This window comes from Rhineura floridana, chromosome 7 (genome assembly GCF_030035675.1).
Source record: "Rhineura floridana isolate rRhiFlo1 chromosome 7, rRhiFlo1.hap2, whole genome shotgun sequence".
NCBI lineage: Eukaryota > Metazoa > Chordata > Lepidosauria > Squamata > Rhineuridae > Rhineura > Rhineura floridana.
The window spans coordinates 124,647,145-124,672,919 of record NC_084486.1 but is presented as its reverse complement, the minus strand read 5'-3'; the positions used below and the strand labels follow the sequence as shown (position 1 = coordinate 124,672,919).

At 44.2% G+C, this 25,775-nt stretch overlaps 1 protein-coding gene across 1 annotated transcript; it reads left to right on the top strand.

Annotated features, from left to right (window-relative positions):
- The first annotated feature begins 4,631 nt into the window (after positions 1-4,631).
- On the top strand, positions 4,632-21,606 carry RARRES1 (retinoic acid receptor responder 1). The gene is made up of 6 exons (XM_061637174.1): positions 4,632-5,049; positions 13,067-13,129; positions 14,690-14,828; positions 17,228-17,355; positions 20,383-20,445; positions 21,023-21,606. The coding sequence occupies exons 1-6, from the start codon at positions 4,783-4,785 to the stop codon at positions 21,182-21,184; spliced, it is 822 nt and encodes a 273-aa protein (XP_061493158.1). The 5' UTR covers positions 4,632-4,782; the 3' UTR covers positions 21,185-21,606.
- Positions 21,607-25,775: the final 4,169 nt, after the last annotated feature.

The window sequence follows — 25,775 nt, the reverse complement described above, 5'->3', positions numbered from 1 at the left end:
GGATATTCCACACATCATCATCATTATTATTTTAATAATTATTAATTGTATTTGTACCCCACTCTTCATCCAAAAAGGCTCCGAGAACAGTTTACATTAATCAATTAATACAAGACAGTCCCTGCCCACAAGCTTACAATCTAAAAAACACAACTGAAAAGGGGTAGGGAGGGAAAAGGAAAAAAGCAAATTCGGACACTAATTCTTAAATAGTGTATAATTTACATGTCAAATTTGGCCTGTGAAGATAGGATCTGAAAAGGGTCTTGCCCACAGACCCCAAAAGATTGTCCACCCCTCAGCTGTTAGCTAGTTAGAGAAGCAATGGGACAATGTGTGTATACCATATACAAATATATTTTATTACCAGCAGCCTTGTACCTAGCATTGCTTGGGAATGCTAAGAAACCAAAAAAATCAGTACAGTTTTTTGAAAGGTTCAGTCTGGCATCTTGATTCAAAATTGTATCCAAACATAGACAAAAACCTGTTCCTTGATCTCAGGAACCATCCGGCAAAATTTGGTTAAAATCAGTGCATTTTTTAAAGATGCTATCTGCCATCTTGATTCAAAATGGCATCCAAATATTTAAATGAGCATCTTCCCTGGTATCAATAATCTCGGACCTTACAAGCAGCAGGCGAGGCCTTGTTGGTAATGCTGCCACTGAGCACTACCCAGTTGGTTGGTGCTGACCCATGACAGGGCCTTTTCAGTGGTGGCTCCCCATTTGTGGAATGCTTTCCTCAATGAGGTTTGTCTGTCTTCATCACTATTAACTTTCAGGAGGAATTTGAAAACTTTCATGTTTACTCAGGCATTTGATAGCTGAAAAGCACTATTCCTGGCAACCTGAAAATTACTGATGGATGAACCTTTTTACATTGTGTTTCAGAATGTTTTTAATGGTGTTCTCTGTATTTTTTTAAAATGTATTCTAGATTTTAAAAATTAATTGTGTTTTGGAATGTTTTAAACTGTTTTAGTACATTATTCCTTTTGTTACATTGTTTTGTTTGTGCTTGTTGCCCTGGGCTTCTTCTGGAGACATATATATATATAAATAAAATAAAATAACTACATCCAAATAGCGACAACAACCTGCTCCTTGATCTCAGGACCCATACCATCCAGTAAAATTTGGTTACAATATCTTAATAGGTGTCCAAATATATATTGTTACCTCATATGTGATCCAGCTACTTTAAGGACAGAATATGGAGAAACCGACCGGTTCCCCATTGGAAAGGGTGTGAGACAGGGGTGTATTTTATCACCCTATTTGTTTAATCTATATGCAGAACATATCACAGGGAAAGCGGGATTGGATCAAGATGAAGGAGGTGTGAAAATTGGAGGGAGAAATATCAATAATTTAAGATATGCAGATGATACCATACTACTAGCAGAAACTAGTAATGATTTGAAACAAATGCTGATGAAAGATAAAGAGGAAAGCACAAAAGCAGGACTACAGCTGAATGCCAAGAAGACTAAAATAATGACAACAGAAGATTTATGTAACTTTAAAGTTGACAATGAGGACATTGAACTTGTCAAAGATTATCCATACCTTGGCACAGCCATTCACCAAAATGGAGACAATAGTCAAGAAATCAGAAGAAGGCTAGGACTGGGGAGAGTAGCTATGAAAGAACTAGAAAGGGTCCTCAAATGCAATGATGTATCACTGAACACTAAAGTCAGGATAATTCAAGCAATGGTATTCCCAATCTCTATGTATGGATGCAAAAGCTGGACAATGAAAAAAGTTAATAAGAGAAAAATCAACTCATTTGAAATGTGGTGTTGGAGGAGAGCGTTGTGCATACGATGGACCACAAAAAAGACAAATAATTGGGTATTAGAGCAAATTAAACCAGAACTATCACTAGAAGCTAAAATGATGTAACTGAGGTTATTACACTTTGGACACATAATGAGAAGACATGATTCACCAGGAAAAACAATAATGCTGGGAAAAACAGAAGGGAGTAGAAAAAGAGGAAGGCCAGACAAGAGATGGATTGATTACATCAAGGAAGCCACAGACCTGAACTTACAAGATCTGACCAGGGTGGTTTCTACAGATGCTCTTGGAGGTCACTGATTCATAGGGTCACCATAAGTTGTGATCGACTTGAAGGCACATAACACACATGTGATCTGGAAAGGTACATGACCATTGCCAATCTGCCTCTTGAGGACACTTTCAGGCAGCACATTCATTGCTCAGCCCATTCTCATCTGTGATTTCATACTGATCAAGCATGTGTTCTCCCTGGCTGTGAAGCCCTGAATATGTGTTTACTTTATTATACAGCCACGATAGTGGCTGTATTACCATAGAGCAGTGTGGGGAACCTCAGAAGTAGGGCCAAATGTGGCCCTCCAGGCCTGTCTGGCCCTTGGGATTCTTCCCATACCATACCTCTTTTCTCCAGGGCACATTCCTCATCTGACTTGTTTCAAACTTTCCTTGAATGATTTTGCCTTGTTGGAATGGTCCCTGAACTCTGATAATGACTCTTGTTGTCGGATGGAGAATAGAGAACTAACCTACTGTACAAAGGTAACATTTGTATTCATTGATCCACCTTGTTTTACCTCTGGCCCTACCCACCACTGACATGTGGCCCCCAAAGGGTTCCCCAGAAGGGAATGTGGCCCTTGGGCTGAAAAAAATGTTCCCTGACCATTCCTGAAGGGGCTGGTATCAGATGATCAGAGCAGAGGTGTTGAACCACTGGCCCATGATCCAGCCCATGGTGCTTACTCATCTGACCCTCTTTCCTCCTAGGCTGCACCCCCACCTCATTAGAACCACAGCAACATTCCCATCGTTCCACCCACCCAGTAGCTTCCAATCTTCCCTCCCTTGCTTTTCCTGACAGAAGTGTGAGGTTTGTGTGGAGGAAGCATGCTCTGTCAGGAGCCACATCTTCAAGGTGTCCTAAGTCCTGGGAAGAGTTCCCAGGATGTAGGGAAGCAAAGGCTGCAATCCTATACACACTTACTTAGGAGTGAGTCCAATTGAACTCAATATGGCTTTCTTCTGAGTTGACACATATAGAATTGCACTGTTTGATTGGGTTCTTGTAAAACCCTGACAGTGTGGAACAGCAAAAGTGCCTTTCTTTCCTGTACTGGTGAGGTACCATAGGCCCTAGACCAGTGGTAGCCAACACAGTGCCCTCCAGAAGTTGTTGGACTACAACTTCCAATGTCCCTGACCATTGCTCATGTCAGCTAGGGATAATGGTAGTCCCAACATTTGGAAGGCAGCATATTGGCTACCCTTACCCTAAAGTCCTGACAACTGGTATAGCACAGTGGGGAGGAGAGCCTGGCTGGGAGGCCAGAGTCTGTGAGTTCAAATCCCCGCTCTTGTCTCCTGGGTGTCAAGGGCCAGCTAAAGATCACCCCCACAGTGAGTGGCTCAGGAGTTACGTGCCCTGCCACCTGTGCAGCATGGGCAAGCTGAATAGTCCCAAGGAGCCCAGTTGCCCTCCAGCTGGCAGTTGCAGACAAGGCAGGGGCTGGCTTGTGCAGCTGTGGCAAGCTGAGCAGGCCCTAACCAGCTGGGGAGGACTAGCCTCACGAGTCGGCAATGATACACCCTCTCTGAATACTGCTTACTATGAAATCCCTATTCATTGGGTAGTCAGTCATTAATTGGGATTGACTTGAAGGCAGTCCATCATCACCCTAGAGTCCTAGACTACTCAGCAGGAGCTGATATCGAGTCTAATGTTGTAAAGCAAGATGTTTATTAATGATCACTAAAGGCAGGTTCATACTACCTTGAGATATCTACAGTATACTGTATACACTTGCTTTGTAAATTTAGAACATTTTGCTCATGGATGATGGGAACTGAAATTTAAAATGTAACAACGCAGGACTGAAATCAGCCCACCTCTGTGGTTGATGCTGTTTTGCTTTTTGTTTTTTTTTAAAGTATATGCCACTTTCCTAACAGTTGCTCAGTGTGTCTTACAATAGTTGAGAAAGGGTGTAAAAGGTATAAAAACTGTATTAAAAAAAATGAAGAGAAACAGACACAAAGTAACGAAAAAACAATGTAAAAGCCAGAGTAGGACAATACCTTTATTAGGGCCAACCAATTTAGGCTATAACCCTAACCCACTTCCAAGAGAAAGTTGTTTTACACTTGAGACTCACGTCTATTAAGGTTTGTATAATGCTGGAATGCGTACATGCAATGTACGATGGGTGATCTTTGAAAGTGTAATGTTGGTTAAATTAAGAATATTAAAATAAAAAAACAAACAAATGAAATAAAACTGTATTAAGCCGCACCAGGACTTTTCCTGCGCCAAAGAAGTAAAAAAGGCTGCATCCCTCCCCAATTTATTTGTATTGGAAACCACAAAATCAAGCCGGTGGCTCTTCTTTGGAAAAAGAGCCTCGTGTAAAGCTATGAGTTTTTTAGTGAGAGGGGGCAATTCTATTCCGAGAATTCGCCTCAGCCCGCAGCGGGCGAAGGCGGGTGGCTGCCAGTCCGAGGGTCGGTCACAGCGCCTGGGAGGCCCTCAGCGAGAAGAGCGTGAAAAGCGGAAGGAAGAGAGGGAGTCGGCGCTGCTGAGAAGGGCGCCTCCTGGCTGGGGCCGAAGCCAGTACTTGAGGAGGCGGGACCGGCAACCTGAGGACCGCACCATTTGGACTTGGGCAGTCGCTCGCGCAGTTCTGGCTTATTCTGCCTGTTTGCGTTACACCGAGAGTCGCCTGAGCCTCGCTCCTTTTGCCCGCTCAAGAGGATGCAGCGCCCGAAGGCATCCCTTCTCTTGGCCGCGGCGCTGCTGGTGCTCTCGCCCTCCTCTGCTTGGAGGAGCGGCGGCGCAGACTACCAGGAGCAGCCCCCACCCAAGCAGATCTGGGAGGATCAGCTGTTGCTCCCTTCCCGGGGAGCGGTCAACTCGCAAGTCACGCGGGCCGCCCAGACGGCCCTCGACTATTACAACTACCTGCAGGGCTCGCCCAGTAATCTCCGGGCGCCGAGGTACGTCAAGAAGTCGTCGATCAAGGTAAGGAAAAGGACAAATGGTGGTGGGGAACTGGAAAAGGCACTCTGCACGTGGTCAGAGGCGCGTCGCGTTTTATACCGCCGTGGAATCGTTCGGTGAAGGGTGGCTAAGAAATATGTGAAATAAAGAAAAAATATATAAAAAATGTTTCCCGCACTGAAAATAGCTCTGGGAAGGTGTGGCTCAGGTGAAATCCTGGATGGAAGGGGAGGCCTTCCCCAGGATCCACGTCCTGTATCTGGAACCAGCAGCCTCCAGTGATACTTGCTGATGGAGTAGACTCTAGTCTACGAAAGCAGCTTATTGTGCCATAATAAATGTATTAAGTCTTTAAGGTGGCAGAAGACGTTGTTGTTTCTGTTGTAACACAAGCTAAAACGGCTACTCCTCTGGATTTCCCCTCCTCTCTGTTAATGTTGCCAACATTCCCCACCCCACTGAGCCATTATGTCTTTTGAGATGGCAGATTTGTGTGTGTCCATTCAGCTTCATTTTGGGAAAAGGTTCACCTGTAAAACTTCTGTCTGATTATCACTGTTTCAAAAGCACAGGAGCCTTCCCAGGAAAAAAACTTGATAACCCTGCTTTCTCTGTGTACAATAGCATGCAATTTGCCTGTAGATTGCCAAAAAGGCCAGTTGTCATACTGACAAGGAGACCACACAGAGAAGCACACTGGGTTCTGCCCATGTACATTTGCACTTGATGTGTGGTAAAATGCTGCTTAGTATAGCGTAACATGGAGACCATCAAGCTAGTGTAGAAAGTTCCAAAGAAGCATGGCCATCACTGCTGGGCGCAAAGGCAACTTGTTTGTTCTGTCTGCTGGGAATGGCCAGCATGTGCACTGGATGAGGTAGCCGTGTAATGCATGCCCCAGTGATGGCTGCCAGCCTGGACAGCTTCAAAAGGGGATGAGGGAAATTCATGGAGGATAAGGCTATCAATGGTGACTAGTTGTGATGGCTGTGTACTACCACCAGTGCTGGAGGCAGTGTGCCTCTGAATGCCACTTGCTGTGGCACACAAATGTGGAGAGTGCGGTTGTGCTCAGGGCCTGCTGGCAGACTTCTCAGAGGTATTTGGTTGGCCACTGTGGAAACAGGAAGGTGGACTAGATGGGCCTTTGGCCTGAACCAGCAGGACTCTTTAAGTTCTTGTCAAAGCTAGGCTGAAACTGCACGTTACCAGGGAACAAGTGCCAAACTGCTGTTTTTCTGTTGGAAATTGAAAAGGAGGGGACAAATTGCACTGGAGAATTGCCACAGCCTGGTATTTGGAATCATGAGTTCCCCTATAAGGTCCCCCAGCCCTGCTCTGTTAGAGTCATTAGTGAAGCTAATCGGAAGTACTAGCATTGTTCCTAAAGAATGCCTTCAAGCATGTATTCAAGTAGTCATGTCACTATATTGTCTCCATATGGGACATTTTATCCTGAGGTCGGTCTAAGCAGTGAAATATTTGAATCTCTTTGATTTGAAGCAACTACAGTTTTAATTGCAGATCTTAACAGAAGCAGTCATGCCAGTGCTAAGTTATTGTGCCAATGGTGAATACTTAGAAATAAAATAATTGCTGAATTCAAATAACATGAATTTTATGTTGAGAAACTCAGTGATGCCTCCCATTAAGCCTTATTTTGCAAACACAATGCTTGAAGATGGCACTTTGTAATCATTTTTCACTGTGGAGGCAAAGCAGAACAGTTTGTGCGGTTCTTATTTTGTACCATGGTACGTATTAGAATTTGTATTCTGCTTTTCTCTTCTAAAGAAAACGTAAAGCAGCTAAGCAAAAATGAAACAACCCCCCATATTAATATTAAAACAGTAATTAATATAATTACAATATGAAGATATAAGCAGGAAAAATGTAATAATCTAAGCAATTAATACAATATAAGTTATACCTAGGCCAGCATAGGATAACAGCCAACACAATGTTTAGTTATTTGCCAAAAATCCATCACTGTTACCTGAACTCCAAAAATAAAAGCAAACTCCCAACCTAAAAATATCAAACCCCCAATCTAATCTGAAAGAAAATGCTAAAAACTATACTATCTCTGGAGCAAGTTATCATCCTCGCACTATGAGTCATATCCTAGCTTTGGCAGATAAGATGTAAAAGAAGGATGTGGTCCTCATCTTGTACTGTCTTCTTGTCAAAAACCAAGAGACAGAAGTCCAGAACCCTCAAAGCCCAGCCACACTCTTTCTCAAAAAGCAGGCAGCATGTTGAAATATGACTGGCAGTCTCTGCTCCCCAAAGGGGCAACCGGCAGTGAGCCACGCAGGAAGTACCCCCTTCCCTTTCAACCTGGAAGTGGTTGCAGGCAGCCAGATGAATCTTGTCGGGTTCCTTCCCCGAGGCTTCCGCATCTCTTTAGGACTGTCTGCTGGGACTGTCTGTTCAGCAGCAAGTAACAGTCACTGAGGGGCTAAGCTATAGAGGATAAGGTGCCTCTTCCACCCACTCCTCTCCCAGCTGTCCTGACTGCTACCACTGCTGTTGTCTTCAGAGCTGCAGGAATGCTTGTTTTAAAAAGTTTAAACCTTGATGAGTGGTTAAGATGCATTTACTGTCTGTTTTGCAGATGAACTGCATCTGTCACAAATTCCAGAAGAGCCATGTTGGGGCCCTTTCTGACAGATTATCAAGCCTGATCGTATACTGTTTAATTCGGAGTTCCATTAGCAGCCTACTCTGTCCTAAAGAGGAAATTAAGCCATGAATGTACTATGAATGTGCCTTTAGTTAATTTGGGTACTCCTCCAGTCCCCAGTATGTAAACAAAGTTCTCACTTCCTCATGATACAAAAGGGACATGAAAGACAATGTTAAATCTTACGCTGCCCCATTTAGGGATACATCTGTAATTCTGTGCAGTTGGTTCATGTGAATATTATTCCATCCTGTTGGCAGTGTGCCCCTGTCCATCACAGAGAGGATCAGTGTTTATTCTTTAGAAATCAGAGGGGGGGGGAACCCGTGGGGATAGCTTCACAGGACAAGAGACCTGGAAAACACTTCTGCCCTGCAGATGGAGTCATACTGGAGTAGTACAGTATGGAGTAATACAGATGAAGAGAAGACTGAGGGGAGATATGATAGGACTCTTCAAGTACATGAAAGGCTGTCACGCAGAGGAGGGCCGGGATCTCTTCATCTTTCGTCCCAGAGTTCAGGACACGGAATAATGGGCTCAAGCTGCAGGGAGCCAGATTTCGACTGGACATCAGGAAAAACTTCCTAACTGTTAGAGCCATACGACAATGGAACCAATTACCTAGAGAGGTAGTGGACTGTCCAACACTGGAGGCATTCAAGAGGCAGCTGGACAGCCATCTGTCGGGAATGCTTTGTTTTGGATTCCTGCATTGCGCAGGGGGTTGGACTTGATGGCCTTGTAGGTCCCTTGCAACTGTACTATTCTATGATTCTAAGATACTGGCATAGGGTTTCCCTCTGCCACTTGTCATGTATTTTGAGGTGCAGCAAATTCACACCACTAACATCTCCCAGTTAAAATTGCATTAAAATGATAACGTTATGACTTTGGACCTTATATGAACAGCAGTGCTTACCACAAACCCATAATTCAAAGTTGGCTAATAGCTGTTCAAACAAAATTGGGCCAGCTTAATGTGACTGGCTTATTCTTCTTGTAATTTAATAGTCCGGCTGGGTCTGATCAGAGGCCTATCTACCCAGCATCCTGTTCCCACAGTATCCAAATAAATGTCAATGGGAAGGCAGGACATGACCATAAGAGGCTATAGCCTTCCTTGGCTGTTACTCCCCAGCAACTTGTTTTCATTGCTTTACTGCCTCTGAACTTAAAGGTTCTATATATAGCCATCATGGCTGGTAGCTACTGATAGCTTTATTGCCCACAGATTTGTCTAATCTTCTTTTAAAGCTCCTGACCACATCTTCTGGCAGTGAATTTATATATTAATTATATTCTTTGTGAAATCTTTCCTTTTGCACGTTCTGAGTTTCCAGCCCATCGGTTTCTTTTCTGGTATAGTGAGAGAGGGAGGCACATAAATTTGACAACATATATTTTACAGCCATGATCATACATTACACAAAGCTGTTTCAGAATGTTAACTGTTATTTTTGGCACAAAGCGAGAACAGCCACTTTGCCAATATTTTCCTAAATGTGCTGTCAGTTTAAGGTGTCATATCCCTTGGTATCTGAATATGCAAATGAGAACGTAAAAGCCTGCTGGATCAGGCCAGTGGCCCATCTAGCCCAGCATCCTGTTGTCACAGTGGCCAGCCAGTTGCCCACGGGAAACCCACAAGTAGGACTTGAGTGCAAAGGACACTGTCCTCCTTTTGTCAGTGCAGAATAGGAGAGAGAATGGGAATTTGTGATGAAAGCCATTCACATATTCAGAAACTTGAATATGTTCTACAAATAGGCTATGCTTGTTAATAAATAAAATTGTAAATCCAGGGATAAGCTCTGCTATGCAGACATGCTAATGAAAAACCAGACTTATTGTTTAGATCTCTGGTATAGCCAAGTAGTGATGAGGCTGTAAAAAGTAGAAATAAACTTCCTCACCCTTCATTTCTCACCTCACTTGAGAAAACTTCAGAGAGTCGCCTGCAAACCTAGTCCAAGTGGGTTAAGACTAAAGCTGTCAGGCATCGTAAGATCTGCTGCAGCCTCTAATCTCCACTTGTATTGCATTCTAGCATTTTGAAAATCTGAAGAAATATTCATAAGCAGGCAGCAAAAAAGCCTTGGGCAATGTTTTCTTTCCCCCCCTCTCTTGTATTTCAGAGGTGTTTGCTGGTTAGAAAAAGACAAGAGTAAACAATCTCTTGTAAAGTTTTACAAAACAAACCAGCTGTCTGGCCAGGATTGAAGGAAAGTGTTTGTTAACATTTCCAGCCTTTGGACTTCATCAAAAGTGTGTTTTTGGATGCAATTTGATCTGAACTTCTAAGGAAAAACCTACTGCTTTGGGAGGAAAAAATAGCACAATTTCATGTGCTCAAAGAAATAGTTCCCAGTTCCAGAGGCCCCTGCGCCTTTTTTGGCACGGTAGATGTGATCTTGCCAAACCATGCCTACCAATCGTTTTTGTAGGCACTGAACTCATTTGGCTTAGAACTGGGCAGCTGCTACCTGTAACTCAGGGATATTCATTGTTCACTCAATGAGGTTTGTGACTGAGCAAGGACTTGAACCCACCTCTCACCTGTCCAGATCCAGTACACTGTTGTCTATACCATGCTGATTTATTATGTAGTAAATACTCTAGTTTTGTGCCCACAAGCTTAAAATTGTATGCAAGCCTGTAACCCGACACCAAAAAGAGGAGGAAGTGGCAGAATATTGCACAATGGCTTTTCTATACCATCAGGCTGAGTGAGGATTCACTTAGCCCTCATTTGGCTGCACAAAGGAGGTTGTGTGAATCATATCTTGGTGGACTCCGTTACTTATTATCTTACTCTTATGCTGGAACAACATGGAAAAGTGTTCCCTTTTGGATGTTTTGAGAGTTTCCCTCCCATTAAAGACCCTGATGTTGCAAAGGTAAGAGGAGACAATTCCTTGTTAGGATTCCTTCCATCCCCATATCTCCAGCTCACTTTGCACTGGTGAAATTCATTACTGCTTTTCTACAGATGCCAGATCTCCTCTTGGACAGAGCTTCCATTCCTTGAGTGCTCCGATGCAGAGCATAGCACAATGATATCAAAAGTTGGGCTTGCTAAACTTTCCCTTAGTGCACAGCTATTAAAAAGATAGGAACCTGATCCAAAATAGAATTTGGCTGTCTTCTAACTCCCCTCTCCGTTTAATTTTACTTCTAGTACCTCTTACTTCTACATGCTGGTCATTATCCGACACAAGAGCTAAGCAAGTCTGAAGTCCATTGATTTCAATGAACTTAGGCCACAATCCTATACCACGTTTATTAGGGAATCAGTCCCATTAAATAAACTTGCATATGTTTTCAGTGTTGATGCTATTGGTTGAGGTCCTCATCTAGTGATTTTGGTAGACCATAAAATGAAAGGTATAATTGCCTATCCTCTTCTCACTTTTCAGTAAAATATGCAGTTGCAACTAACAATGGCTGCATGTTGACATAACACTAATAATAGTTTAGTGTTATGTGAATGAGACTTGGTTTTGTGAGCTCCCCCTTCCCCTGTCCAGCATGGTTACAAGGAGATTGGAAGCTTTTGCATCTATTTTCACAAAACAATGGTTTATCGCATGTGAACTGGGACAATCTGTGGCTGCTTTTGGCTATAGTTTTATAGAAGGGATGGGGAACTTCATGCCTCTGGGCCAGTCATGGCCCCCTAAGGGATTCAGTGTGGCCCTTGAGGCCATGTCCCCCAAACCATGCCCCAAACCACCAGCTAATGTCACTAGTGAGGACAGGCATTTCAAAGCATGCCCCCAACTGCCCTTCAGCTGATGGGCTGATCGGAGCGTGCCTTCAATTCCCTCTGTATGGAAGGGGGGCATTTGAAGGCATGCTCCTATCCTGGGCAGATCGAAGCACATCTTCAGGTTTGCTTTGAAGTCCTGAAAAGTGGGGCTTCAAAAGAAAGCATTGCCTAATGTTACTTTGAAGTCAGGTGATTACCAGGTGGGTGACCCTGCCCACCTGTCAAGTTTGGCCTGCCAGGAGTTGGCGAGATGAAGATCTGGACCTCTGGTGAAAAATGTTCCCCACCCCTTGTTTAAGGAAATAGGCTGGGATCAGAAACTGTGGTTTGAACTTGACTTAATTCCTTAATCTTAGGTGAGATCCATAGTTGTCTTGGTTCACATGTAACAACAAACCATGGTTAACTGAAAATAGAGATGAAAGCTTCCAATCATGTCTTTGCAGCCATGCTGTGGAAGGGGAAGCATGCAAGCCCAAGACCTACTCACATAATGCTAAAGTTTAATAATAGTTTAGCATTACATCTGAACCACCAGACTCTTGGCTGTATCAGGACGGCTTAGGTTGCATCATTAGGCCCTAACAGAAAATTGTAATTTTTGTTTATATTACTATCATTTAGGGAGTCTAGTCAATATCATGTTACTTTGGATAGAAATGCTAATAAACAAATCCATAAATAAATTATATTTATTAAAACCTCAATCATATTCAGAACCAGATGTAATAATGAGGAGCATGCCTGAAGTCAGAAATCTCCCAAAGCAGTATTTTTGCTCTGTAGTGAAAGATTAATCTGGCAGAGGTAAAATGAGTCGTCGATGCATTTCTTTCCTAGTGAGGAACCTATAAAACAAGCAGGTTATTGTCAAGGTTTAAACTTGCTCTTGTAAGTGGTTTTAGAATTCCTCCCCTCCCTTCCTTATCTGTCAGACTACATCCTTTTGGGATCGACAGAAATGGTGCTTGAAAATGTTCCTGATGTCTTGGACAAGAGTTTGTGAATTGGAGCTTTTTGTTCACAAGGCTATTTCTAAATGACCAAGCATTTAAAATAAGTGAAAGATGCTTGAAAATATGCCAACTGATCAGAAAGCTACTGGCCTGGCCTACTGTTGTGCCTTTAACTACATCTGGCTCTGCAGAAATCAGCTGGTAAAGCTTATTACTGCATGGAAATAAATGTTGTCACCTGCGAGAGCCTGTACATTGAGCTGCCTTTAAAAGCACAGCTATACTAGCCAATTGAGAATTTGGCAGTCCTGTAGGCATTCTGCAGCTTTTTCATGCACTTGATCCTCTGCCCAGAGTGTGCAAAAGCTGCAGCCTGCAGCTGTTTGGATTCGTCTATATCTTTCTAGTGTGAGAACTGGTAGCATGAAATTGGTAGCATGAATAGAGCCCAGAAAGATCCTAAATGTTCTACATATACTGCAGGTTTCATCTCACCTGTTCTCCTTAATGCTGTGTTACTATAATTTGATCTGATGCTTTTAGAGAGTTTTTAAAAATGCTTACAGTATTTTTTAAATTTAAAAAATACTCAAAAAGTGCAACTGTTGCTGCTTTCTTTTCCAGACTATCCCAGGAGTTGGGCGTAAGTACTTCCTACAGTTTGCTTCAAAAGACATTCAAACTGGGGTAAGTTTGTACCACTTCCTGCTCCAGGCGCTGCTTCCCAGACATGTTTTTGCTGAGTCCTCCCTCAAGAAGCGTTAGCCTGATATGATTCACTTTTCTCATCCACAGAACAAAAACTTGCTATTGCATCTTGGTGCCTGACCTCTTTGCCTAACCAAGGTCTGCACATCCCTTGGCTATGTTGGGCTCCCTGTTATGGACACTTAGCAAGCACCATCACTGAACTCTGAAGGCCTGCTGAACACGCTTCTGTTTCAGTGGGCCTGTCTAGACATATGATCTGTTTTTAAATTTGTTTTAAAAGCTCTATTGGGTTTAGTTGTTTTAAAGTGTGTTTTTAAATATGTTTTATTTTGTTTTAATTATATATATATATTTATCACAGAAGTGTTCGGTGTCCTGGGCTCCTTTGGGAGGAACGGTGGGCTATAAATATTTATTAATTAATTAAGTAATACACATGCAAATGCAGAATCTCCCCCTCCCAGTTCTGCCTCATGAAGGTGCATGCACTGCATGATGAGTGAGTGGCAGCTAACTGGGGAGAGGGCACATGCACCCGTTGTCTGCCATTACTGGCACCATGGTAGGAGGCAGCGTGAGTCCTGTCTGTTCGGTGCCAGAGTGCAGCCTGTGCTGCCACGGATGCCTCTCTAGCGGACAGCAGTGCTAGTTAGTACCTGTTCTAGAGGAATTTGCTTGCTGCCCGGTGAGTTTGGATAAGGTAGTCACAGCTCAGCAGCATCTTCCTAGCAGCACAGCTCACATTGCCTTGGAGGCTCAACTGGTTTCTCCTTGCTTCCATACGTACACCCACCCAGGCACAGCCTGTCTGATGCTTCTCTGTTGCTGCATCTCTGCCATCTTTTTGTCCCAGATGGGGGCTCCTGTGACTGCCATTCAGCAAGTGTGGCTTCTCTTGTCGTATCTGGACTTCAGAAAAGCAGCACCCCAGATTTGTCATGCTCGTAAAAGCACCTACGAAGCTTCCTGATACCATGGTTTCTTTAAATTCAGCATTATCTACACCAGTTGTCTGCAGGGTTTTCTTTCAAACAAAGGACCAACCTTTCAGCCCACACATGTAACTGGAGATCCACTTCTTTCTTTGCTTTTGTAACCATATATTTGTATGGTAGCTGTGCCGCTTTTGTGACCCTCCTTAGGTGAGGCTGTGACCCAGTAGTAGGTCCCAATCCACCAGTTGAAGGCCAGCGGTCTACACTGACAGGCAGTTGTCCTCCAGGATGGCAGACTTGGATTAGATATTTACCATGTGATTGTTTTTCTTCAGCTGCGTTTTAAAGAAGCCTCTAGGGTGGGGGTCTAGACTGGCACTTTGGCATGCAGGGAGGGGGGTTAATAATACCTCCCCCACATACTGTTTGTCTTCAAACAACCCCCCACACTTTTTGCCTCCAAAATTGTATGCTAGTGAAGCACTTTTAATCATAATGTGTGCTTGGACTGGACAGTAGATTTATGGGCCTGGGAGTGGGGGAACACAGAAGTCTCTTATTTGGAAGTAAAGAGTCACATTTTGTCTTTTTGTTTTCTAAGCAAAATCTAGGGATATGCTTTGCAACTGTTTTCTACCGGAGGCAAAAGCCAAAGCCACAGGTTGACATTGTTTGCTCACACAACAAAGACCCCGGTCAGCGTCTACAAGAGGACTATGTCTTGTACCGCCGAATTAAAGGTATATCTGCTGCAAACGATCTCTCTGGTATATCTCATTCCAATGACTAATATGAACCAACATTATGCAATAGCAAAAGTCTATAACCATTACAATCGGGATTGCTAAGAGATGCCAGGAATACAGTCTAGTGTGGTAAATGCAGTGCTTCTACAGTTTGTGTATACATTTACAGTGGTATAAGGACTTTTTTTTTAGTGAACAATAGCTATTTCCCCTTCCTTGTTCCTCCATGTGGGAGAAGACAAAAGGGTAACCAGGTTGCTGAAGCTTAATCCTTTTGCATCCCCAGTGAATAGGGACTCAGTCCCTCAATGTGAAGATCTGCATATAACCTTTTTCTTCATTGTAGCCCAGTGCAGTCACTGGCCAAAGCTGCTTTGAGGGTGAAAACAGGGCCCAGGAGTCATAGAACAGAATCACAGAATAGTAATGTTGGAAGGGGTCCAACCCCCTGCTCAGTGCAGGAATCCAAGTTAAAGCATAACCTTTAAGTCGCCAACCTTTTTGGACTGGAGAGCATATTTCAAATGTTGAGAGAGTGCTAAAAGCACAAGTCATAAAATGGCTGCCATGAGGGTGGGACATAACACAAAATGGCTGACATGGGAGTGTGGCATAACACAAAATTAAAATGGTTAAGGTGAAGCTTTCCCCATAATTGTATTTCCATAAGAGAAAACACTTGACCTGTTAATAATTTCTGCTTGCCATACAGCTGTTAAAGGCACAACAACCTTGTTTTCTTCAGTGCCAACCCTTAACCAAACCTAGGCTGCCATCCCGTACCCACTGGAAGTAAGCCCGATTAAACACAAACAGACCTTCTGAGTAGAGTATACCATTGTACTGTAAGTCAACTAGCAGGCATACCCCGCTTTAACATACGTAATAGGACCAGAGCGTGTATGTAAAGTGAAAATGTACTTAAAGTGAAGCAATTATCTATGCATGTACTGCACTGCAATCGCCACTAGATGGCAGTGGCGTCACGCCATTTAGTATCCATAATTGCGAAGCACGCATACGTTAAGCGGGGTATGGTGGCGTATGGAGCATGTATGTTATAGCAAGGCGACGTTAAGTGAAGCGACGTTAAGCGGGGTATGCCTGTATACAGTGAATTCTTAATGAGTTTTGCAAAGCAGGGAATGTGGCTAAGCCTCTTTGCAAAGTTTTCACATTTGCCTTTTTGGGGGGGAGGGGAAGGGGGTTCTTTAACATTCACCCACACTTAATTGTATTGTAGTATTTTCAGAAAATAACTTCTAGGCACTACCTGATCTCAAGACAAACTCAGCACAGGAAAGATGAATTCTGGTTGCTAGGGAAAAAGGAAAGGCAAACTACGGAGATTCTAGAAAAAAAGACAGAAGCTGGAAAAGTGCACTAAAGGGAGGGAAAAACAGCAGTTCTGTAGGATCCCAGGGATTCCTATTGTCTGGTGTCCAAACAACTCACTTGTCAGCCAAAGCTCTGACTTTATTCACTGGCTAATAACACTGCCAAGAAGGAGCAGCCAGGTTCGCTCATTTCACAGAAATCGATTAAAAGGGTGACTGCACATTTTGCTCTATAATATTCTTTCTAGGAAGGCGAGAGACTTATTTTTTAAATGAAAGCTCAGTTTCTGGTTACCATCGAGGGCACTACCGAAGGGCTTTGCGGGCACCATGGTACCTGTGGGTCACCTGTTGGCGACTCTTGAGTTAGGATTTTAAAAGCAGTCGCAGCAAGTTCTCTGCGTCTGTTGTTCACTCAGTTTCACAGCTTATATGACAGACATGCATGCCAGCAACTTGATCATGAATCCAACAAGCAGTCAATCTTTTTCTTTTTTAAAAAATTAGCACACATATGTTTGTATATAGGTCATCCTTCCCCTTCCCCACCCCAAATAATTTTTTTTTTTTTAAGTTGCAAATCTGCTCCAGGCATTTGGAAAAAATGTGTTAGTGGAGTCATTGGTGCCCTTTGCAGCTAGATTTTCCCCACTGAAGCTGCACTATGCCAAAAAGCTACAGAATCAGTTTTTCTGAAGTTCACCAGAGATAAATGGATGTTTGTTTACAGAGCATTGGTGGTCCTGTTAACCCAACTCTGCCACTCTTAAACATTACATCCATCATCATCCTAATTTAAAATTCCAATTTGAAAACGTGCTGCGTACACAACAAGGCTTTGAGCATGCATAATAATGTTTTTAAATTGTTTTTGTTTTAAAATTTGTATATTTGTTTTTAACGTTTTAATTGCTGTAAACCACCCAGAGAGCTTCAGCTATGGGGCGGTATATAAATGTAATAAATAAATGAATAATAGGTCTCTAGAGCAATATCTGCTTGCTGTAAAAGAATATCATCATATCTCCTAAAACATTCTTGTACTGCCTGTTGCAGATGACACCGAGTCCTCTCCAGGTACTCTGTGGGGCTTGGCCACCATTGGCAGCAGTTACGTTGCATGGGAGAAATCAACCGAAGACTTGAGTTATACCCTGACGCAGATGAAGAATGTGAAGCAGTGGGTAGGTGAAACTGAAATTCTGTGCATGGACAAGACAAGGGGCCTGCTGTGATTTCCTGCACAGTGGATTTTGCAGGCTTTAGAAGGGCTGCTGCAGCCTGCCCAAGCCACCAAAAGCCACATGGCTCCCACGTACAGCGTATGGCTTTTCTCTTACATGGCCACATCCCAGAAGCAGAGAATGCTGGGCTGTGCATAGGCAGCAGAGTACTCCAGTGCCAGAAGTACAGCACCTGTATGTCCAAGCTATGTTCCACTCAATTATTGCTCAGGTGAGGGAGAGGTGGAGAAGACTCACAACAGCCCTTTAGACTCACAACAGCCCTTTCCCTCCGCAGAGGTGGGGGACCTATTAAGTTGGTCCGCTCCCGGAGGCTTATGGATCCTGTAGTTTTCCAGAGGGCTCTGGGTTTTTTTCCGGCTGATAGTACTGGCGCGCCTGTCGAGGCCCTGGTCGATCTGTGGAATACGGAGATGACTCGGGCCATTGACATGATCGCTCCCGTGCGCCCCCTTCGGTGCAGAACTCATGCAGCACCGTGGTATACCCCAGAGCTGAGAGTGATGAAGCAGGAGAGAAGGAGGCTAGAGTGCAGGTGGAGGTGAACTCCTGACGGATGTAATCATTCTTTGGTAAGTGCTTCCACTAAGTTGTACGTAAAAGCGGTCAGGGCGGCGAAAAAGTCTTATTTTTCTGCCACTATTAGATCATCTCTTTGCCGCCCAGCGGAGCTATTTAAGGTGGTACGAGGGCTTTTACATTCTGGCCCTCCTGATACTAAGGAAACATCGGAAGCCTGCTGCAACGAATTTGCGGAGCACTTCCAAGATAAGATTGCATGTATCCGTCGGGACTTGGACTCTGATGTTATGACAGTTGAATCCATTGAAGTGTCCAGAGCGCGGCCTTGTCCTTTATTATTGGATGAGTTTCAGTTGGTGCAGCTCGAGGAAGTGGACAAGGTGCTTGGAATGGTGCGGGCGACTACGTCTGCTCTGGACCCTTGCCCATCTTGGCTGGTGAAGGCTGGCAGGGCTGTAATCACCGGCTGGGCCAAAGAGATGATAAATGCTTCCTTGAGAGAGGGAGTAGTCCCTGGCAGTCTCAAGGAGGCAGTAGTGAGACCTCTTTTAAAGAAACCTTCTTTGGACCCAGATGTTTTGAACAACTATAGACCGGTGGCGAATGTCCCTTTTTTGGGCAAGGTTTTGGAGCGCGTCGTTGCCACCCAGCTCCAGGCGCTTTTGGATGAAACCGATTATCTGGATCCATTTCAATCTGGTTTTAGGTCTGGTTTTGGCACTGAAACAGCCTTGGTCGCCCTGTATGATGACCTCTGTCGGGAGAGGGACAGGGGGAGTGTGACCCTGTTGATTCTCCTTGATCTCTCAGCGGCGTTTGATACCATCGACCATGGTATCCTTCTGGGGAGGCTTGCGGAGTTGGGAGTTGGGGGCACTGCTTGGCAGTGGCTCTGCTCCTACTTAGCAGATCGTCGCCAGAAGGTAGTGCTTGGGGAACATTGCTCGATACCCTGGACTCTCCATTGTTGAGTCCCTCAGGGATCGGTTCTGTCCCCCCTGCTTTTTAACATCTACATGCAGCCTCTGGGTGCGGTCATTAGGAGTTTTGGAGTGCGCTGCCATCAGTACGCTGATGACACGCAGCTCTGTTTCTCCTTTTCACCTTCTTCAGGTGAAGCTGTCGACGTGCTAAACCATTGCCTGACCGCGATAATGGACTGGATGAGAGCTAATAAACTGAAACTCAATCCAGACAAGACCGAGACACTGTTGGTGAACTCTTTCTCTGCCCAGATGGTGGATGTTCGACCTGTTCTAGATGGGGTTACACTCCCCTTGAAGGAACAGGTTCGTAGTTTGGGTGTCCTTTTTGACCCTTCCTTGTCACTGGAGGCTCAAGTGGCCTCGGTGGCACGTAATGCGTTTCACCATCTTCGCTTAGTCGCCCAACTACGCCCCTATCTGGACAGCGACGATTTCGCCTCAGTTGTTCACGCTCTGGTAACCTCTAGACTGGATTACTGTAATGCGCTCTACGTACGGCTGCCCTTGAAGACAGTTCGGAAACTACAGCTAGTGCAAAACGCGGCAGCCAGGCTGTTGACAAGGACCAATCGGTCCGCGCATATAACACCTGTCCTGGCCCGTTTGCACTGGCTCCCTATTTGTTTCCGAGCCAGATTCAAGGTGCTGGTTTTGACCTATTAAGCCTTACACGGTGTGGGACCGCAGTACCTTGTGGAACACCTCTCCTGCTATGAACCTACCCGTCCACTTCGTTCAGTATCTAAGGCTCTCCTCCGGGTACCAACTCACCAAGATGCCCGGAGGATTACTACTAGATCTAGGGCCTTTTCTGTGGTGGCCCCCGAATTGTGGAACAGCTTACCAGAGGAAATACACCTGGCACCTACGGTATTTTCTTTTAGGCGCCAGGTTAAGACCTGGCTATACTCCCAGGCATTTTAATGTTTTAATGTTTAATGTTTAAATAAATAAATAAATAAATAAATAAAATTCTGTTTTTGTATATGTGGTCATGTAAATGTTGTACATGGTTTTCCAAGGATTTGGGGGTGAACGTTTAAAAAGGGTGATACTAGTGCATAGAGGCTGTCATGTAAATGCCCCTTTCAACTTTTCCATGAGGGGTGGCTCATTTTATCTTGACAAATCCTTTTCCCTTTGCCTCTTAAGTAGTTTGTTTGGAGGGGGAGGGGTGGAATAAGTTCATCCATTTCAAAGACGGCTCATTCGTCTGTAAAGAGAAATCCTTTGGCTTGTCTAAAGACATCATGCCCAGCTGGATAATCGAGGGGTAGGTCTTGAGGTGGTAGTCGTAAGGCTGGTGGTTTAATTGAGGCGCATAGACCCACCCGCACCCCTGGATCAAACAATATCCTTCCTAGAAGGTTAATCAGTGCAGGAATTGCAACAAGATGCTGTTTTTAAAATGGAATTTTAAGACTGACTGACCATCTTTTCTAACTTTTTTCCTATCCAGGAAAGAGATGACGATTCTCTAGAATTTGACTACACTATTCTGCTGAGTAGTAATTTCTCAGAGGTAAGGGCACTACAGCACATAGGATAGCTTCTCCAGCATGAAATGTGAGATTGTGTAGATCTGTTTAGAAAGCTTAGGATAGTGAAGGGGCTAAGAGACTGAAATTGGGAAGTTCTCTGCCATGAGTTCACTAGGTGGCTTTGAGTCAAACTGTTGTCTTCCTCAGCACCAACAACCCACCTACCATGTAGAGATAACAATATTCATCTACGTGACATGATTGTTATAATGAACAGTAAGAGAATATATGCACAATGCTTTGCAGTGCTATGCATGTTTACTCAGGATTTCCACTAAATTCACTGAAGTTTGATTCCTAGTAAGCAGACGTAGGACTGCAGGCTTATAGTGCAATCCTGTGTCTACTCAGAAGTAAGTTCTACTGAGTTCAGTGGGACTTAACCCCAAGTAAAGTGTGTCTCTGATTGCCTTAAGCTGCATTCTTATACCCATTTACCTGGGAGTAACCTCCACTGAACTTAGTGGAACTTCTGAGTATTTATGTATCGAACTGTGCTATCAAACACTCAAAAAGTGCTGTATAAATAGTGATTATTATTTTTCTATGCTTCTCCAGTTTCTTTCCTGCCATATGAGTGTTGTCTGGAAGCCTGGCCAGCCTGTGAAAGTGAAGTATGATTGCTCTACATATGATGAATCTGCAGAATCTGCAGATGGTTCTGGGGTGGAAATGGGATCTACTAATGATTTGTTCATTGAACCAGAAAGTAATTTTTAAGTAGGAAATATACTGCATTATAAAGCTGTAAACATTTTTACAAAGGTGTAGATCACCTTTCATTAATATTCTGAAATCATTGTCATTCTTTTTTCTGTATAAATCATTGCAGCATATTTGGAAGATTTGCACTAGTCACTTCTGATTCACCACACATATTCTCTTTTTTTTGTAATTTCTGAAAAAGTATTTTTTACTGTATCTTCTGAAAGCATTTTTGAAGATTTTTTTTAAAGAATATATGTAAAAACTACTGATTTGTCACCAAGTTTGTGGGACTAGGAGGTAACTCAGCATGAGACAAATTTAATATGTATATGAACAAAAGGCTTTTAAAACTGCCATTAAAATATTTGATATTTTAAAGTTTTGAAAATAAAACATTTGATGCTAACTTATCTCCAATAAAAAGAATACTGGTACATTTTGTGTATGCTGTCTTATTTTGCATTGGTTGGGCTATTTCAAAATTCTTTTTCCGAGTAGCACAATCTTAAATGAGTAGAGGGAAGTGAAAGCTGGAAGTAATGAACTGCTTTTCATGGAATACGTTCTGAGATGTATGATGAATTTGCTCCTTGAGTGACCAAGGAATACTGGCCAAAGAACTAAACTTACGAAAATCCCGTTCCGTGCCCGGTACCTGCCGGGCTAAGGGGCAAGTTTGCGGCCGCAGCCGAAGCCTAGGCCGCCATCGTGGGGGATGTGTGTGTGCACGCAGCGCGCTGGCGCACCTGCGTGACACACAATAGGAGGCGGGGCTGCTGAAGGCCATTTAAGGCCGCTCCGCCAGCCTCCCGCCCTCCTTTGAATTTTGGCGGCGAGGCTTTCGGCGCGGCAAGGCCTGCGGCGCGGTGAGGCCTTGCAGCGTTGGGTGAAGCATCCAGCTCGGCAGCCTTGCAACGGCGAGGCTCCGGCCGAGGGAGGCCTTACAACGGGGAGGTTTAACGGCGGCGGCAGCGGCGAGGCCTTCTGAGGGCGTGCGTGGCGCATTCAGCGCACATGGAGCTCTCCCGCGCACGTGGCTTCCCTTGTTTTTTCTTGGGCGGCGTTGAGGCGGCGAGCCCTTCAGCGGCGGCAGGAATCCGGCGGCGGGGATTGGCGCTGCTAGTGTCAACGGCGGCGAGGCGCCTGGTTCGGCGGGGTTGAGGCTGCCAGCTCTTGGCCATGGGAGGCCCTACAGCAACGGTGGCAGCGGGGCTCCTGGCCGGGGAGGCCTTCTGGAGGTATCGAGGCTCATGGCTCTCGGCCCAGTGGGGTGCGGCGGCGGCAGCAGCAGCTCCCCGGCGGTGGCAAGGCCTGGAGACGGCGGCAGATCCAAGGCATTACGGGCGGCTCAAGAGCACAGGCGAGGCGGCCTTTGGCTGCGTTCTTTCCTCGAGGGTTCCTCAAGGGGATCCCCGTGGGGGTGGGTGGGAAAGATCATCAGCCCCTCACCCCACCACATAGTAGGGGAATTGGGTGCCGGGCACCAGCTCCATCACACCCCCTATTTGGTCACTTGGTGGCCCAGGAGGCCTGGATTGTCTGGGGCTGGACAAGGGAGCCAATGGGTTGGTGACTGGGGGGGTACAGGATGAGAAGAGGGCATAGTCCAGCCGGGCTGTGAAGGTGCTGGGTCTCCCTTTAGTGCTTCCTCACGCTTACCACCTTTCCTTTCTGGAGGAGGCACTCCCCTGGCTTCTGCAATGGGGCATAGGCCGGGGGAGGGGTTAGCGGAAGGGAATAGACCCGGCTACACGCTTAATCTCAGGATGCCACCCAAAAAGGGCAAAGTGGGCCAGAAGGGCAGGGCCCCCAGGGCGGAGGGTAGATGCCCACCCCCAGCTGCGGAGGAGTGAAACATAGCCAATGCACTTCATGTGTTTTATTGCAAGGATTATTCTACCATTTACAGGGGTCTCGGACCCTGGAGATGAGGGAGTGTACCTCAGTAACAGATCACTTGCTTTGTATGCCGAGGGTCCTCAGATTCAGCCCTCAGCACCTCCAGTTAGGGCCAGGAGATACTTCTATGGGGGCCCCCTCGGCCACTACAGAAAGTGAAATAGGAATAGACTCCTTTTCTTGATACTGAAGAGTATTTTTAGTTTAAACTGAATGTTCTTGTTCCTTTTCATTTACCAATTACCTAGAGTGGTACTGGGCTATCTGACACTGGGGACATTCCAGAGGCAGCTGGACAGCCAGGGGTGGGGATGCTTTTATTAGGGATGTACTGAAACGGCCATTCCACTTCCACACTGTCTTTGCAAACCAGGAAAATTTGGAGAAGGGGTTAGTCAATTAGGGAGAACTTGAAGATGAGAGGGGCAAAATTTGCCTGTACGCTAGAAAGATGCTCTGTTATAACGTGGCAATATTCTGAGATATATTCTAAAAGATAATGGGGGTGATGTTTCGTCCCAGAGCATTTGGGGAGAAACATATGGTGGCCATCAGTTGGAGGCCATTTGGATTGGATCAATGCAATGACATTACGAAGAGCAGAGGCTTTTTGGGGAGGGCAGGTGGCAGCTGGAGACAGAAAGGAGGCTGCAGGAGCCAGTAGGGATCCCAGTTAGTGCTGCAACCTCACCTCCAAAACTACCTCAACCCCACTAATGCAAAGGGAGCTTATCCCCTCTTTTCACTGTCAAGCTTCCCCTCCCCAAATACGTTCTTCAAAACCCAGGTAAGAATATACAAACCTTTCCATTAGTGAAGTCCTATAAACCTCAGTCCAGAGACCCATTTAACCTGTGATATTCTGAGTAAACATACTTAGGATTCTGCTGTATGGGTGCAATCATGTGCACCCTTCCGTGGGAAGAAGTAACAATACACTCGGTGGGATTTTCTCATAAGTAAGTATGCATAGAATTGGTCCAAGTCATATTTCTCTGAGTAAATTATTTAAACATAATGGAATTATTTTCAGTAATCATGTACAGGCTGCACATTTGCTTGCATCTTCTCTTTAGCTAGTTTGCAAACTGGCTGTGGATGAGATGGCCACCTTTTTGCAGGCCACTAGTCCTGTGCTTTTTGGGAGTCGTTTGATCTGCAGACATTGGAGGATGACATTGCTCAGCTCCATGCTGAGTACTGGGGGATTAATACTGGGGGATTAGTACTGGGGGATTTCAACATTCATGCCGAGACTACTTTGTCTGGCGCGGCTCAGGACTTCATGGCTTCCATGACAGCCATGGGGCTGTCTCAATATGTTAGTGGTCCAACGCATGTATGTATGTTGGGGCATACTCTAGACCTTGTTTTTGCTACTGAACATGGGGATAGTGATCTGGATGTGGGGAGTCTTACAACACTCCCTTTGTCATGGACAGATCACTACTTGCTGAAGTTTAGACTTTCAGTAACCTCTTCCCTCTGCAAGGGTGGGGGACCTATTAAATTGGTCCGCCCCCGGAGACTAATGGATCCTGAGGGTTTTCTTTTTTTTTTTTACAATAATTTTTATTCAAATTTTCATAAAACATAGAAAACAAAATCATAAAACATTCAAAGACAAAAAACAAAACAAAACAAAAATGATTAAACAAAAAAAAATAAAATGTTGACTTCCCATTTGTCACATATCAAATCAGTTATAGGTCTACAATATATAACAATCCTGTCTCTTAAATCATATTATAAAATCACTTTCCTCCAGTAGTTATCTTAATTAATCATCAAATCTCATAAACATTACTTTATTCTTTCCACAAAAAGTCAAAGAGAGGTTTCAATTCTTTAAGAAATATATCTATCAATTTTTCTCCAAATAAACATGTCAATTAATCCATCTCGTTAATAATTATAATAATCTTATTGTCATAACCATAGTCCAAATAAACATTTCGATTAATCCATCTCATCAGAATCTGTTAGGTCCAATAATTTCAATAGCCATTATTCCATTATCCCTATTAGTTCCATCTTCCATCTTCAATAGTCCTGTTAAGTCCAGTAATTTCAGTGTCCAATCTTCCATTATCAGTATTCCATAATAATCTTGCTGTTGTAGCCATAGTCATATAATAAGAGTCTGATGGGAATTTCCTCTATCCCAAATATTTTCTTGCCATCCATTCTGAATAAGTTGCTGAAATACTGTTGTAAAGTCATATCTGTGTTCTTCTTTTTTACAAAATGCACTGGCTCATCTCTTAAGAGTTTTTCCATTGTCACATGGCTGCAGTTAATTCCATAGATTTTGTCTATATCAAGCTCCATCACATCATTCCAGTCCAGAAGATTATCCAAGCCATTGATAACTTTATCTCTAATATCTTCATTAATTTCTTCAGAGATAACGTTAAATTCCAAACAGTAGATTTTATTTCTAAAATCCATAAACTCCAGATCTTTTTCCAATTCCACATTTGTTCCAATCTCCAGGGCTTGTATCTTCCCTTTATTTTTTCTTTTCTCATCTCTGATCTCATTCTCCTCTCTCACAGGATCCCCTATTTCTTTAAGCTCCTGCGTCATTTTGCTCAGTTCAATTTTCAGCTCCTTACTACCCTGTCGCAGGGTTTGTTTCGTTATCTCAATCTCATCCATTATTTTCTGAAACATAATTACTTCCAGATTCTCAGCCACTTTC